Source organism: Hyperolius riggenbachi, chromosome 2 (genome assembly GCF_040937935.1).
Source record: "Hyperolius riggenbachi isolate aHypRig1 chromosome 2, aHypRig1.pri, whole genome shotgun sequence".
NCBI lineage: Eukaryota > Metazoa > Chordata > Amphibia > Anura > Hyperoliidae > Hyperolius > Hyperolius riggenbachi.
Window position 1 is genome coordinate 333,682,071 of NC_090647.1, and position 15,470 is coordinate 333,697,540.

Consider the following 15,470-nt stretch of genomic DNA (forward strand, 5'->3'; position numbering starts at 1 on the left):
GGGGGGGGGGAGTTAGTATTAGAAGTAGGTGGGGGGGAGTCAGTGTTATGCGGAGATAGGGGAGGATTAGCGTAACAACAATATCAGTATAATTACCAATATTCTACTATTGAAGATTGTAGGCTATTGGTGAAATTACAGATATGCTACTATCAACATTAGCTTGAGTGCATTTTACCAGGTGCCCCTATTAAATGTACGCCTTCTGTGCTGCCTATCTTAGGGAAGAGACGTGAATTAACATTGTACTCTGGCATACCCCACTGATTCCTCACCTCTAGAGCTCCTTACCACTGCTCTCCCACACATGAGATCATTGATCATTCCAGCTTAAAGAGGAACTTTAACCAAGGATTGAACTTCATCCCAATCAGAAGCGGATACTTTCCCCTGATAAATCTTTTCCTTTTTCTCAAATAGATCATGGGGGGGAGAGAGATCTCTATCACTGATATTGTGGTGAAACCCCTCCCACAGTGTGATGTCATGACCATGGTCCTGACAGTTTGCCATCTGTGAACCCTGTTGCATTGTAGGAAATAATGGCTTTTTCAACTGCCAAGCAAGCAGTATCTCCCCTCCCTCTGTGCATCCCAGTAACGAACATTCCATACAGATCACCTGGAAGGACTAAAGATTTCATAACCAGTGTTAAAATTCAGAATGTAAATCAGAAGTGGAAAGATTTTACAAAGGGCAAACACTGACTAATTAATCTATAAATTAATAATGAAAACATGTTATTTTCACTTCGGTTCTTCTTTAACCAGTTCACCACTGAGGGGTTTTTCCCCTTATGGACCAGAGCAATTTTCACCTTTCAGTGCTCCTCCCATTCACCAATAACTTTATCACAACAAAATTATCTACACCCTGTTTTTTTCCGCTACCAATTAGGCTTTCTTTGGGTGATACATTTTGTTAAGATTTATTTTATTCTACATGCATTTAAACGGGAATAATACGAAAAAAAGGAAAAAAAAAATATTATTTCGCAGTTTTCGGCCATTATAATTTTAAAATAATACATACTACTTTGAATAAAAGACACACATTTTATTTGCTCATTTGTCCAGGTTATTACAATGTTTAACCTCCTTAGTGGAGACCACGAGCTAGACTCAAAGTGGAAAACCGCATCTCAGAATGGTAACCCCGAACTACGCTTGTGGTAGCCGCCGGGAGCCATATATCGGCTTTATCCTGCACCCAAATCTCCCGGCGGCTATTTCATAGGTATGCGAGTGAGGGTGGTAAGGGGTTCATTTTAATGGGTTTTTATGTTTAAGTGTCTAATTTAATGTGTGCAGGTCTATTTTTATTATTTGGCCACTAGATGTCCCCCCACTTTATCTTCCTGTGCGTACTGTTAGTACGCTAACAGGAAGTAATGTGTGTATGTTTTTACTTTCTGTTTATCAATGACCACGGAACCTCATTGATTGTGGTGGTCACTGATCACAGACACTTACAGTAAATTGGTAAATAGGATCTGTGTACTAACGGACAGCGATATTAACGTGTGTGGGAGTGTGTATAGCAGTTATTGCAGCGAGATGCATATATTTACACCCCTGGAACTAAGATGAAGTCTCTGGGGGCTGTATGTATAATGTATGTTTTTTCATTAAGTGATTAAAGGGTGAACTCCATTTAGCATAAAATCTATATAAACTAGAAAGCTAATTTGGTGACTGAATGGCATTAAATAATTTTCTTTCAATTTAATTCCGCAGCTGTTATAACTTAAATGTATGTTTGCAAGCATTTCAAGATGGAGGTGCCCAAATCAAAAAATGTGCTTCCAACACATAGCATAGTCACACTGTGCTGAAATAACATGTAGCTGTAATGGTAACCATATATGAGCCATTTTTTCAATCAATCAGCCATTTTATTGAGTTGTCTAAAAAGTTTTTTTTCTTTAATATTTGAATCTATGTTAATTTTGGTCTACTATCAAACACAATGGAATGGGAATTTTTCCACCACTTGTGATTGAACCATCATAATTGTTTTTTCCAGGCTGCAAGGCAAACATTTTTAAATTGCCGTCATTGAGAAAGATCTAAATTGCATGAAAAAATGCTGTGTGTGTACCATTAGCTATACCTTTACTCTGCACATGGATATGTTACAAAAAGGTCCGTACAGTTTACGTTAACCTCAATCATAAGCCTTTTCTCTTAGGTCCATTGAAAAAAAGTAGTTATACCTTTGATACTCAGAGCTAGGCTATATCCAATTTATAGTATAGAAAACCATTGCTGCATAATTCAGAACACAAGAAATCATATAGGAAGCACGATTTCCATTTTGGATACAAATCATATAATATAAAGGACATAAATATGTATAGCACATCAACCCTGGATGGATAGAAATATGTTGTACTTTAAATACTCAATAAATATTAATTTATACAGATAGCAGGAATTACAACCAACATACAAAAGACGATATATGATTCTCTGGTGCCCATATATATTCAGAACAAGAAAACTTGTAAACTGATTACTTCAAGGATGCAAAGAAAGTTTTACAGGGCACAACATACAAATAATAATGGGAAAAAAAACTAAACAAAACCCAGCTAATATTTTGGTATTCAGATCAATATAAAAGACATGCATTGTGGATAAATCCCCCAAAAAATCTTTTGCCCATATAAAACATAATAAAGAATAAATTAAATTCATAAAACAGAACTGAATCTATTATGGCTTATGAAACACTCATATTTCCATTACAGTGTTCTCCCCAATCCCTATTAGCCGGGTGCTATGTCCGGCTAATTCTGGGGAGGACTCGGGGCCAGCAGCTGAGTAGTGAATAATAATTAAGGGGTGGGATCACACTCGCAGCTCTCTGGTCCCCCGTGTTAGCAGCAGATCGGGAGACAGTGTAAGAATGTCTCCTGTACCAGTGAACAGCACTGCTGCCTCCTAGAGTTTGCTGCCCAAATTCCCATCATGCAAAACTGAATCATTTAATTCAGGCAGCAAGCACTAGGGTGGAGCAGTGCTGTTCACTGGTACATAAGATGATCTTTCTCAAACACTCTCCCTCTGCTGCTGACACACAGACTGGAGAGCTGCTGCAAGTGTGCCTGAGTGTGTGTGTGTGTGTGTGTGTGTGTGTGTGTGTGTGTGTGTGTGTGTGTGTGTGTGTGTGTGTGTGTGTGTGTGTGTGTGTGTGTGTGTGTGTGTGCGTGCGTGTATGTGTGTGCCTGTGTGTGTGTGCCTGTGTGTGTGTGTGTGTGTGTGTGTGTGCCTGTGTGTGTGTGTGTGTGTGTGTGTGTGTGTGTGTGCCAGTGTGTGTGTGTGTGCCTGTGTGTGTGTGTGTGTGTGTGTGTGTGTGCCTGTGTGTGTGTGTGCCTGTGTGTGTGTATGTGCCTGTGTGTGTGTATGTGCCTGTGTGTGTGTGTGTGTGTATGTGCCTGTGTGTGTGTGCCTGTGTGCGTGCCTGTGTGCGTGCCTGTGTGTGTGCCTGTGTGTGTGCCTGTGTGTGTGCGTGTGTGTGTGTGTGTGTGTGTGAGAATGGATGTGCACCCAGCAATTATGTGTCAGAGAAGCCCACTGATACTCTGCAAGGGTACTGAGGGAGCACTATCAATTGGGGGGAGACTTGAAGGCACATCAGCCAGCTCTGGAGCCCAGTTTGCCCCTATGGAACTGCTTTGCACTCATGGAAGCGACAGCCCCTGTAATTCCCTGTCCCTCCCCACCCGGCTGGAAAAAAAATTCTGCGGAGAACATTGCAATAGGATTTCAAAGTAATATTGTATGGCATTTGCAAGAATATTTCCAAATGTACTTATGACAGCTAAACCACATTTTTTATAACATAATCTGCATATTCTGCCAGGACTTTATGCTCAGTGCGGTTTAACACAGGAGGGCTTCACTGAATGATCAAACTCAACAGAGAAATCCTCAGAGAACACTGAAGCTTTGTTGTAGCCTCCAAATAAAAGCAATTCTACCCATATGTCTAAAGGTGTATAAATCAATCAACCTTCCAACCGATTGGATCAGATTGAATACTGTTGTTGGTGCCAATCGACAACAACGATTGGATCATTGATCTGGATCACTCTATCTGAAATGATTGTATTTGTTATTTTTTATTTTACTTATGAGCTTAATTTGATTTCCTATTGTTTCCTTCCAATCACAATTATCGGATCCGAAGGAAAATTGTTCTGTAAGATTGGATTGCTAAAGGGCACCTTAAAGAGGAGAGAAAGTTTAAAAACCATTCATCATCCAATACAAAAGACTATGTTTGCACTCCATTGCCCCACAAGGGTTCAGTGATTAAGGGGTGGGTGCTAAGCCAATACTAAAAGAGCATCAGCATGTACCAACATGACATTTCAGAAACAGCCAACACACCACTTCATGCCAATATTAAATAAGGAGTTAAAAGCATTACATGAGTTGCTGTTGAAAGAGCCATTAGAAGGCAAAGGACAGAAGGGAACACAACACTCCCTGCATGTTTTATAATTAGTCCCTGCAGGTTTCATATTAAAGAGCAAGAGGGAGGGCTCATCAGTCTTCTCTAATATACAGCAGTCCTTGACTAGAACTGGAAATCAAGCACAGTCCTCAGAAGTCACGTGTACTGTGTGTATGCAGTCCTCTGCAGACACCTATGTTGATTATCAACAGTAATTAGGGTTCTTTTACACCAGAGCTGATTTCTGGCGTAATTTTTCCAGAGTAAAATGAAAATCCATAGACTTTCATTTTACCTTTCACATCTAACGCTGAGTTTTGTTGCAATGCGACACACCAAGAAGTTTTTAATCTGGCGCCGGCGTTTTCCCGTCAGGTGAATTAGAACCACCGCCACTAATCAGCGTCACACCGCAACTTCCCAGCGTCACATAATGCATGCACGAAATCGGGTTTGTGTACGCGTTGCATAATGTGAAAGAGCCCTTAGCAGTTTGCTGTAGTTTTTCCAAGCAGCACTTTTTGTAATCAACAGCCTCTAGTAACATGGCAACTGTACAGAAATATGACAGATATAAACAAAGGTTGCAAATAAATATGTACTCGTTAAAGGACCACTACTGCAAACAATTATAAAAAGTTAAATGCAATATATATATATATATATATATATATATATATATATATATACACACACACACACACACACACACACACACACACACACACACACACACACACACACACACACACACACATTTGTCCCAGGGTAAAATGCACTATAAATGTATGTTCTCCTATGTTAACTTACAGCACTCCACTGTAACTTACAGCATATAGCAAAAATTCCCAAAATCTGACTGATTTTGAACTACTCCATCTCCTCATGGGAGATTCTCAAGGTATTTCTGTGTTTTTATTTTCAAAGCACCTGCTGAATAGAATTTGCTCAGGCAAAGCGCCAAAACAGTTTTCACGCGAGTAGGGATGTTCTCAATTCTATTAAATTAGTTTTTTAGTTTTTTTGTATTGTAAGAGATGCATAGCTTTTTTCCCCCTCATATGAACAGTTGACTCTGAATAGGACATGCCATACAAATACATAGTGGATGTAACAATCACCAATTTTACCATAAAACAGAGAGCGCAGTGTTTTTACACAAATGGCATATGGGAACAAAGGCAAGTAAGAAAACTATGTGTGCAATAAGGGCAAAGACAAATTGAGCCGTTTTTGTTCAGATAACAATAAACACGCACAGTGTGCAAGGACATCAGACAGTTCATAGAACGCACTTCCAATCTTCCGACGCATGTATTTTAGTCCACAGTGCGCTGCTGTCCCTCTCAGCGTTACTGAATGGAGTCAGCGCAGCAACAGCCAGCAACACAGTTCATATCTATTGCTATTGCCATTCAATGTGCATAGCGACTACCAGTAACCCCCCCCCCCTCCCAAATCTATACAGAATCCGCAGTGCAAGCCCCCCCCCCCGCACAAACTTCCTAAAGCCCATGCCATGCAAACAAGCGCCCTCTCCTCCCACCCACTGCGAGCCCAATAGTCTGCAGTTGTAATATGCGTTTGCAGCACTGCATCCACACCATGTTACAACTGTCTTTTAGTTATATAGCTGTGCCTGTGTAATGACTGCCCCCTAAAGGGGAATGTGTCATAATTTTTTATTCTTTATTTATTTGTTTTTGTAATGTGCCAAAATTTGGTATAGATTTCCTTTATAAATAAAAAATCTGTATCTGCTTGAAGTTCCCTGTGCTGGTTTGCCTTCAAGTTTGTAGATATGTGATGTCTGCTGTTTTCCAAGTACGTAATAAAGATAGGACAACTCCACATCAAAAGCAAGTCATATGATAAGTTTGCAAGTATAAATGCAATCAAACACCTACCTTTACAGAACAAAAAAGTCACTATAGAACAGATGAAGTGTTGCAATTTATACTAGAGCACAATTCAATTTAGGATCCTTTTAAGGGTCAGCTGTACTGGAAATCAAGCTTTCCAAACACCAAGTTTCATCCATTTCATGGCCAACACAGGATAATAAGGTAGCATTCTCTCCCTCTTGTTCCTTGTAACTGCAGTGTGTTTTGTTAGACACATTGAATACGTCTTTGTGACATTTATGTTGTCTATCGCCTCTGAGATATATACCAATGCCTGTACTATGTACCCATGTTCTTTTCTTACTTTGTACAGCGCCATGAAAGATGATGGTGGTGCATAAATCAATAATAATAGTAACATCACATTTCAACATTCTGCATTTTAGATAGCACAAAAGAATATCAATGAAATCATGGTTCTTACCTTGTTCAGCGCTCCAGCTCCCGTCAAAATAATATGGGAGTTTTCAACCTGAATTGTCCTTTGACCAAGCCTCACCAAATAAGCTCCAATTCCAATTGCTCGGCAAGTTACCTACAATTGCAAACAGAAGGAAAACAAAACAAAAAAATGTTTAAATGACAATTACACTAACAAAACTGGTTATTTCTTAGAATTTAATTTGCAAGAACAAAGGGGTATATTTCCCAAACCCTGTTAAACCTTACGTGTGCAGGCAAACACGTTAAGTTTACTGGGAAGTTACGTAACCTGCTGTGCAATTTGTGTATGGTAACTGATGTTATATTTCCAATCACGGCAAAGTCCCCGTTATCCGGAACTCAGGTAACCGGAAATCTCAATTAACCGGCATGCCTGAGGGATAACGGGGACTTTGTTTACAGTGGGTTTTGAGGCTTTTAAAATACTTACCTCCACCAACTTCAAGCAGCCTTCCTGCGGCACCTAGCGGGATCCTGGCGTCCTCGCACGTAAGTCTGTTTGTCACCCGACCCGATGCAGGTCAGGTGACACGGCAGCTTGCGTGCACGGGGAAGTCGGAAAGCCGATAGGAGCCTGCTAGGAGTTGGAATAACGCTGCTAGAAGTCGTTGGAGGCTCAGTAAGTTTTTGTTGGGGGGGAGGTTTGTGTAAGCACATGTATCCGGCACCAGTATATATATATATATATACACACACACACACACACACACACACACACACACACACATATATACATATATACATGCACACTGCTCACACACACACACATATACATACATACATACATACATAGATACATACACACACTGAAAGGAACACCATAGTACTACAGTGTTTGACTCCCTTTCGCCTTCAGAACTGTCTCAATTCTACGTGGCATTGATTCAACAGGGTGCATTCTTTAGAAATGTTGGCCCTTATTGATAGGATAGCATCTTGCAGTTGATGGAGATTTGTGGGATGCACATCCAGGGCACAAAGCTCCCATTCCATCACATCCCAAAGATGCTCTATTGGGTTGAGATCTGGTGACTGTGGGGGCCATTTTAGTAAAGTGAACTCATTCTCATGTGACATGGTGCATTATCCTGCTGGATAGGTACATGGTGGTCATGAAGGGATGGAGACGGTCAGAAACAATGCTCAGGTAGCCCGTGGCATTTAAACAATGCCCAATTGGCACTAAGGGGCCTAAAGTGTGCCAAGAAAACACCCCCCACACCATTACACCACCACCAGTCTACACAGTGGTAACAAGGCATGATGGATCCATGTTCTCATTCTGTTTACGCCAAAATTCTGACTATCAAGACTCATCAGACCAGGCAAAATTTTTCCAGTCTTCAACTGTTCAATTTTGGTGAGCTTGTGCAAATTGTAGCCTCTTTTTCCTATTTGCAGTGGAGATTAGTGGTACTCGGTGGGTTCTTCTGCTGTTGTAGTCCATCCGCCTCACGGTTGTGCGTGTTGTGACTTCACAAATGCTTTGCTGCATACCTCGGTTGTAACAAGTGGTTATTTCAGTCAACGTTGCTCTTCTATCAGCTTGAATCAGTCAGCCCATTCTCCTCTGACCGCTAGCATCAACAAGGCATTTTCACCTATAGGACTGCCGCATACTGGATGTTTTTCCCTTTTCACCCCATTCGTTGTAAACCCTAGAAATGGTTGTGAGAGAAAATCCCAGTAACTGAGCAGATTGTGAAATACTCAGCCCGCCCATCTGGCACCAACAACCATGCCATGTTTAAAATTGCTTTTAATCACCTTTCTTATATTCAGTTTGGCGTTCAGGAGATTGTCTTGACCAGGACCACGCCCCTAAATGCATTGCAACTGCCATGTGATTGGTTGATTAGATAATTGCATTAAAAGAGAAACTGAACAGGTGTTCCTAATAATCCTTTAGGTCAGTGTATATATCAACGACACGGACAAACTACAGAGGGTCACCAGGTCAGCTGAGAGGGTCATTGGGTACCCCCTTCCCTCACTTGCCCTACTGCACAACAAAAGACTAAAAACCAGGGCATTGAGGATTGCAAATGATCCCTCACACCCAGGCCACCGCTACTTCAGCATTCTGTCCTTGGGACGGAGGCTACGAGCCATATCCACTAAAACCACGAGACGCAGGAACTCGTTCTTCCCCTCGGCAGTCAGCCTCCTAAACTCCCTCCACATTCTACCATCAAAGCAAGCTCCAACAAGCGGCAAGGGCCGGCGGCGCTACGGCCGACCAGCCCACAAGACTAACTATTAGACATCTCAGTGACACACTGGGAATGTGATGTGTTTCCAATGTAATGTTAATCTGATAATTGTTGTGTCTCTTTCTATGTACTCTTCCTGAGCTATTTGTATTGTGCCAAAAATTCCGGGCATGACCCCTCATGCTTTGCGAAATAAATGATTCTGATTCTGATATATATATACACACACACAAACTTGAGGTACGTAAATTATGTGACGGCTTATTTAATTTGTGTGAATCCTGGTAGTAAACCTAATGTGCCCTGTCTGCATATGTGAAGTTTAACGGGGATTCAGTGAATATACACCAAAGTCTCTGACTAATAGGCTCGCAATATTCAGTTCCTACCACACTCTAGAAATATTTTTCTTCTTGGAAATGATTAATCTACCAGTTTGCTTTTGTGTTGGAGGAAACAAACAACCGGAGGAAACCCACACAAAAAAGGGAGGAACATACAAAATAATTTCAGAATGATTACCAGCCAGAACACAACCCAGCAGTAAAGCGAGAGAGCTAGCCAATTATCCTCTGTGCTGCTGTAAGTGGTAGCTTTGTATAGTTCCACACAAGTAGATTCAATTAGACATGTCTATCATATGATTATCCATCTAACAAGCATTATGCATTTCTCTATTGCAAAAACCTATAAAAAGATAAGAGTGGGCAAAGCTTGAATACAACGCTAGAAATATCTGTGTGATGAAGTAAAAATGAACACTCCCAATGATGGAAAGACCTCGTCACCGCTTCCCTGAGAAGCCCTTAATGCCCCAACCATTATGGTGCCTTAGGGGCAGGATTAGGCCCTGTGTGGCCACTATTAGATGATAATCAGAACACATTTAGGGAACAGTAAAATAGGGATAAAAACACGATTAAGAGATCACAAATTTTCTCTCATAACTGTAGCTGAAAGTCACGTTAATATAGTGTATTTAGCAAGCAGCTATCCAAAGATATCCTAGCTATCTGAGCTCGGATAGCGTCACCAGCTCGGATAGCGTCACGTCAGACGTCACCTCGAGTCCTCACAAGCGAATCAGAGGGCTCCCAGCCCTCTGACTGCAGCCAATCACAGAGGGGGAGCCTGGCCAAGCCCCCCTCTATAAATAGCGGGCGCCATGTTGCCTCACTCGTCCTGCTTGCGACTTACTGACTAACTGTACTGAGAGACTGCTCCAGTGCTTTTTGTCTGTGTGCAAGTGCATTTATTGTGTTCTAAACCTAGCGTTTTTACATTCCAACACTTGATATTCAACTGTATTGCTTTGTATTGTAGATAGATTGTATTTTAGGCAGTTTAGTTTGTGTGATTAGGGACTAGGGAGGGAGACTGTCACTGCTGCAGCTGCAGCCAGCAGCTAGGCCCTGTGCCTAGGCAAGGCAGCCTGCCCTGCTCTGTGCTCTAGTCTCTAGTTACCTGTGCTCTCACCTGTCCTACTCTACTGTACTACTGTGTTAGATAGATTATTGTACTATTTTGTAGTTAGCAAGGCCCAGCTTTACTGCTATACCTGTCCTGTATCTGCTCTCTGTAATCTAGTCACACCTGTTCTATTATTTAGCTAGATTCTTTTATTGTTTAGTTAGTACTGTAGTGTACTCTAGTCTGTGTATAGGGACCGTCCGTCACCGCATTACCTAGGGTCTTTGTGTGCGCAGTGCACGTCTGCGCTGTCCGCACCCTCTCGTTAGTGCTACACCCGTCCTATTGTTTATATTACTTCTATTGTGTATTCGCTGACTTGTACTGTACTGTAGTCTGTGTATAGGGACACCGTCAGTCAGCGTCAGCTAGGGTCTTTGTGTGCGCACTGCGCACTCTCTCGTTAGCGCTACACCGATCTCTGCTGTAGAGTACACCTGTCCGTCACCTCACACACCCACCACCACCACCAGTCCCACCCCATTAAAGTACCCCACTTGTCCCACCCGCCTATACATAACTTTTATTTTTTCATTTGTATAATATTAAAAATATGCGATGTCTGGCACTGGCAGCCGCGGTTTGGGTAGGGGCAGCAAGGGCATCGGCAAGAGAGGAGGTCGTGGGCGTGGCAGCCGCGCCGCCGCCACCACCACCAAGCGCAGTTCTGCGTCTGCACCAGTGGCTATTCCGCCATTAGCCAATGGCCGTGGACGCCTTGGCTGCCCAACAGCTGGGAGTCACGCTGCAGAGACACAGCAGCAGCGTGTGGCGCAGATGTTCCTCCCACCGCCAGGTCGTAGCTGTCCTATTGAGGAGAAGGATGCAGACTCTGTGGTGGAACTGATGGTGGATGAGCAGGCCACCATTAGCTCTGGAACCGAGTCCTCCACCCCCGCCACCACTACTGTTCGCAAGAGCAGCAGCAGCCGCCCAGCACTGCCTGGGGAGGAGTGCAGTACTCCAGCCCCAGCGGGCAACACCAGCACCCTGTCACTCAGTAGCACCTTCTTCTTATCCCCAAGCACAGCGAGGCTATGGAGTGCTGTTGCGGCAGAATTGGAGGAGGAAGAAATGCTGATGGGCACTTTGGGGGATGATGCTTTGGACAGTCAGACAGTGGTGACTGTCCCTCAGCCCATGCATGCAGAAGGGGAGTTTGTGGGGTCATCTTCCCAGCAGGACATGTTTGCGGAGGGGGAGGATGATGATGATGACAGGGTGAAGGACAGAGACTGGGTGGCAGATCCTGAGGATGTCATCAGCTCTGAGGAGGAGGATGCATCTGTGGGCCTTGCTAGAAGGATCAGCATCGCAGGCATAGGCAGGATCAGAAGTGGGCATGGTATGCAGGCCACACAGGGTGCTGATCCGGAGGCGGAGAGTTCTGCCAGTGCCACCAGCCGCACCAAGAAACCCCCCCCCCCCCAACCACCATAGGAAGACCAGCGGCAGCAGCATCATCCAGCCGAAGGGGCAACTTCACCTCCCCAATTTGGAATTATTTCACCCTGCCATATGTGGAGTGCAAGTATGCCACCTGCAACCAGTGCCGCCAGCAGCTCAGCAGAGGGAAGGAGCCCTCTGCGTACGGCACCACCTCTCTGGTCAACCATCTTGCAGGGAAACACTTTCATGAGCATGAGGAGTTCATGAAGTTGAAGGAAGCTGGCAGTGCAGACCCGCCACCACTGCGAAGCCGTCGGCAACAGCCACCCGCCCTCCTCCACCTCCTCCAGCAGCACCAGCAGGAGTGCGTCAGAAACGCACTGCTCCTCCTCCCTCTGCAACTCCTGCTGCCGACGCTGAGGCCTGTTCTGGCAGCCAGTCCTCAGTGGCCTCCTCTGCTCCCTCCACTGATACCCGTGCCAGCAAAAGGCGTCGCCAGACCCTGCTCAGCGACACCTTTCAGGGGGTGGTCAGGGTTCTGCCTCCCAGCAGCCGTCACGTGCGTCAGCTGAACGGCTTGCTGGCACGGGCCATGTGCTCCCAACTCCTGCCTTATTCCCTTGTGCAGGAGGGGAGCGACATGCGTGCGCTCCTGATGTGTGCAGCCCCCGATTGGCCAATCCCCAGCCGACATTATTTTGCACGCACGGCCATCCCTGCACTTCACCGCTCTGTGATGGCCAATGTCGGGAGAGGGCTGGAGCACGCGGTGGGTCAACGGGTCCACGTCACCATGGACTCGTGGAGCAGCCGGTTTGGGACAGGCCGCTATCTGTCCTTCACCGCGCATTGGATCAGCTTGGTGGAAGGGGGCGAGGAGGGGGGAGCAGCATCGGGCACTGTCAGAGCAGCAACAACGCAGTGGGTGTTGCCACCATGCAGGGTCAGTGGAATTGCAGCAGGCTCCTATGATCCGCTTCCATCCTCCGGCACACCAGCCCAAACCCCCCGCCTCAGCAGCAGCGTGAAGCCCCGCCACTGCCAAGCGCTGCTGGAATTGGTCAGCCTGGGTAAGACCAAACTGACGGCGAACCATGTCCTGGCCAAACTCCGAGAGCAGGAGAGGAATTGGCTGACCCCCAGAGGCCTCAGAGTCGGAGAGGTGGTGTCTGACAATGGGGCAAACCTGGTTTCTGCAATCAGCAGGGGAGACCTGACCCACATCCCCTGCCTGGCGCACGTCATGAACCTGGTAGTCCAAAAGTTCCTGCGGACCTACCAGGGGATGGACCGACTCCTTGAGGCGGCAAGGAAGGTTGTGCGTCATTTCCGGCACTCGCCTGCAGCCGTAGCGAGCCTGGAAGAGGTGCAGAAGGAGCTGCACCTGCCACAGCACCGGCTCATGATCGATGTTCCAACTCGCTGGAACTCCACCCTGGCGATGTTGGAGCGTCTGGTAGGCAGGCTGTCAGCCAGTACCTTGCACGAGCAACAGTTGCCTCCATCACTGCAACTGGGTGTGCCACCACCAACCTCCCGTCCATCATCTCCACGGAGGACTGGGGGCACATGCAGCAGGTGTGCTCAGTCCTGGCTCCCTTCCTGCAGGCCACCAACATGGTAAGCAGGGACCATGCAATGGTGTGCGAGTGGGTCCCCTTGGTGTGTGTGCTGGACAGGGCCCTGTATGCACTGCTGGAAGAGGGAGCGGCAGCCTTGGACCAGCAGGAGCTGCAGGCAGCTTCACAGGTCACCTCTGAGGAGGAAGGCTTGGAGTTGGTGGAGGTCCCTGACCTTGCTGCTGATGAGAAAGAGCAGAAGAGTGCAGCTGGACTGGTGCGGGGGTGGAGAGAGGATGAGCTGGAGGAGGCAGAGGAAGAGGAGGACAGCACTGTCGGCTCTGGAGCTGCCGATGATGTGCCAGCAGACGTGGCCAGACTCTTCCCAACGGCAGCGCACATGCTGAGGTGCCTGCGCAAGGACCCAAGGGTCATCCAGATGAAGCAGAGGGAGGACATCTGGATCTACATGATGCTGGACCCACGTCTGAAGGGGAAGCTCAGCCAGTTCCTGCCTGCAGGGGGAGACCGTGCGCAACAAATGAGGGATTTGCAGCTGTCCCTTGTTGAGCGCTTGGAGGAAGCCTTCCCTCAGACATCCACCCCCACTGTCCAGCCAGCACAGAGGCAGCAGCAGGTGCCTGCATCCACCAGCAGCAAGCGCACGCGCACCACAGACCTGCTGTCTCTGACCAACGAGCTCTACATGAGTGTAGAGCTGCCAAGGACTAGAGAGGAGGTGCCTGCAGCAGCATCCTTCTCCAGTCACAAGCAGCGCTTGACCCGCATGGTGGCTGACTACATGGGGTCCTTCAGCGGGCTTGACAGCGTGGCCCCTGTTGACCTCATGGAGTATTGGGTCAAGCACCTGCCAATCTGGAGCGAGCTTGCGCAGTACGCCCTGGAAGTGCTCTCCTGCCCCCCTTCCAGCGTACTGTCAGAGCGTTGCTTCAGTGCAGCCAGTGGAGTCGTCACTGAGAAGCGATCTCGTCTGTCTCACAAGTCTGTGGACAGACTGACGTTTCTCAAAATGAACCAGGCTTAGGTGGAAGGCGAATTCCTGGCCCCTGTTGTCGGCGAGAGGGGGACATGAAGTGGCGCACACACATTACACCTGCTGCTGCTGTATTTCTTCCTGCTGTCTGTGTCTCCACTGCCAGGGAACACATTACAAGGTGCTGCTGCCCATGCGCCACCAGCTATTACGCTCAAAAATAGCTGCCTGCCTTGCATTATTTATTTTGAAAATTTTTTTTAAATTATTTTAGAGGTGTCCGGGTTGAAAACTGTGCTGTCCCAATTGTGTATTGGACACAATGTGGGCTTCACGACCGCTGTCTGGAACCTCATGCTGTTTATTTACGGCCCTGGAACCACCGCTAGGAACCAGGGCCTATTATGTCTCGCTGCCTGCCCTCCTGCTGCCTGCTGCCAGTCTGCCACACACTCATCTTCCTCACGCTGCCTGCTGTTGTATTTCCTCCTGCTGTCTGTGTCTCCACTGCCAGGGAACACATTACAAGGTGCTGCTGCCCATGCGCCACCAGCTATTACGCTCAAAAATAGCTGCATCAATTTGAAAAAAAAAAATTGTAATTATTTTAGAGGTGTCCGGGTTGAAAACTGTGCTGTCCCAATTGTGCATTGGACACAATGTGGGCTTCACGACCGCTGTCTAGAACCTCATGCTGTTTATTTATGGCCCTGGTACCACCGCTCGGAACCAGGGCCTATTATGTCAGTCACATTACACTGCCTGACACACACTACTCCTCCTCCTGTAGCTGCATTGAGCTTCTGCTGTCTGTGTGCGGCTACCACTGCCAGGGAGAACAGAAGAAGAACTATTTTTTCTGTTGCCACCCACTCTCCTACCAGCTATTAAATTTACCACACTACAACTTGCAACTACTTCCTCCTCCTGCTGATGTCTGTGTTTTACCACCGCCAGGGTACACAGAAAAAGGCGCTGTGGCTTGCAATGTGCCACTACCTATTATGCCATCAACACAAATATAACTATGGTG

The 15,470-nt window shown here is 46.2% G+C and overlaps 1 protein-coding gene across 4 annotated transcripts in view; it reads right to left on the reverse strand.

The window, feature by feature from the left end:
* The window catches only part of ACACA (acetyl-CoA carboxylase alpha), a 421,319-nt gene that overhangs the window by 144,895 nt on the left and 260,954 nt on the right, over positions 1–15,470 (reverse strand). For all 4 annotated transcript variants that reach the window (XM_068269366.1, XM_068269368.1, XM_068269365.1 and 1 more), the window contains exon 44: positions 6,793–6,903. In XM_068269366.1, the coding sequence (XP_068125467.1) occupies positions 6,793–6,903 (111 nt within the window). The remainder of the gene's footprint in view (positions 1–6,792; positions 6,904–15,470) is intronic.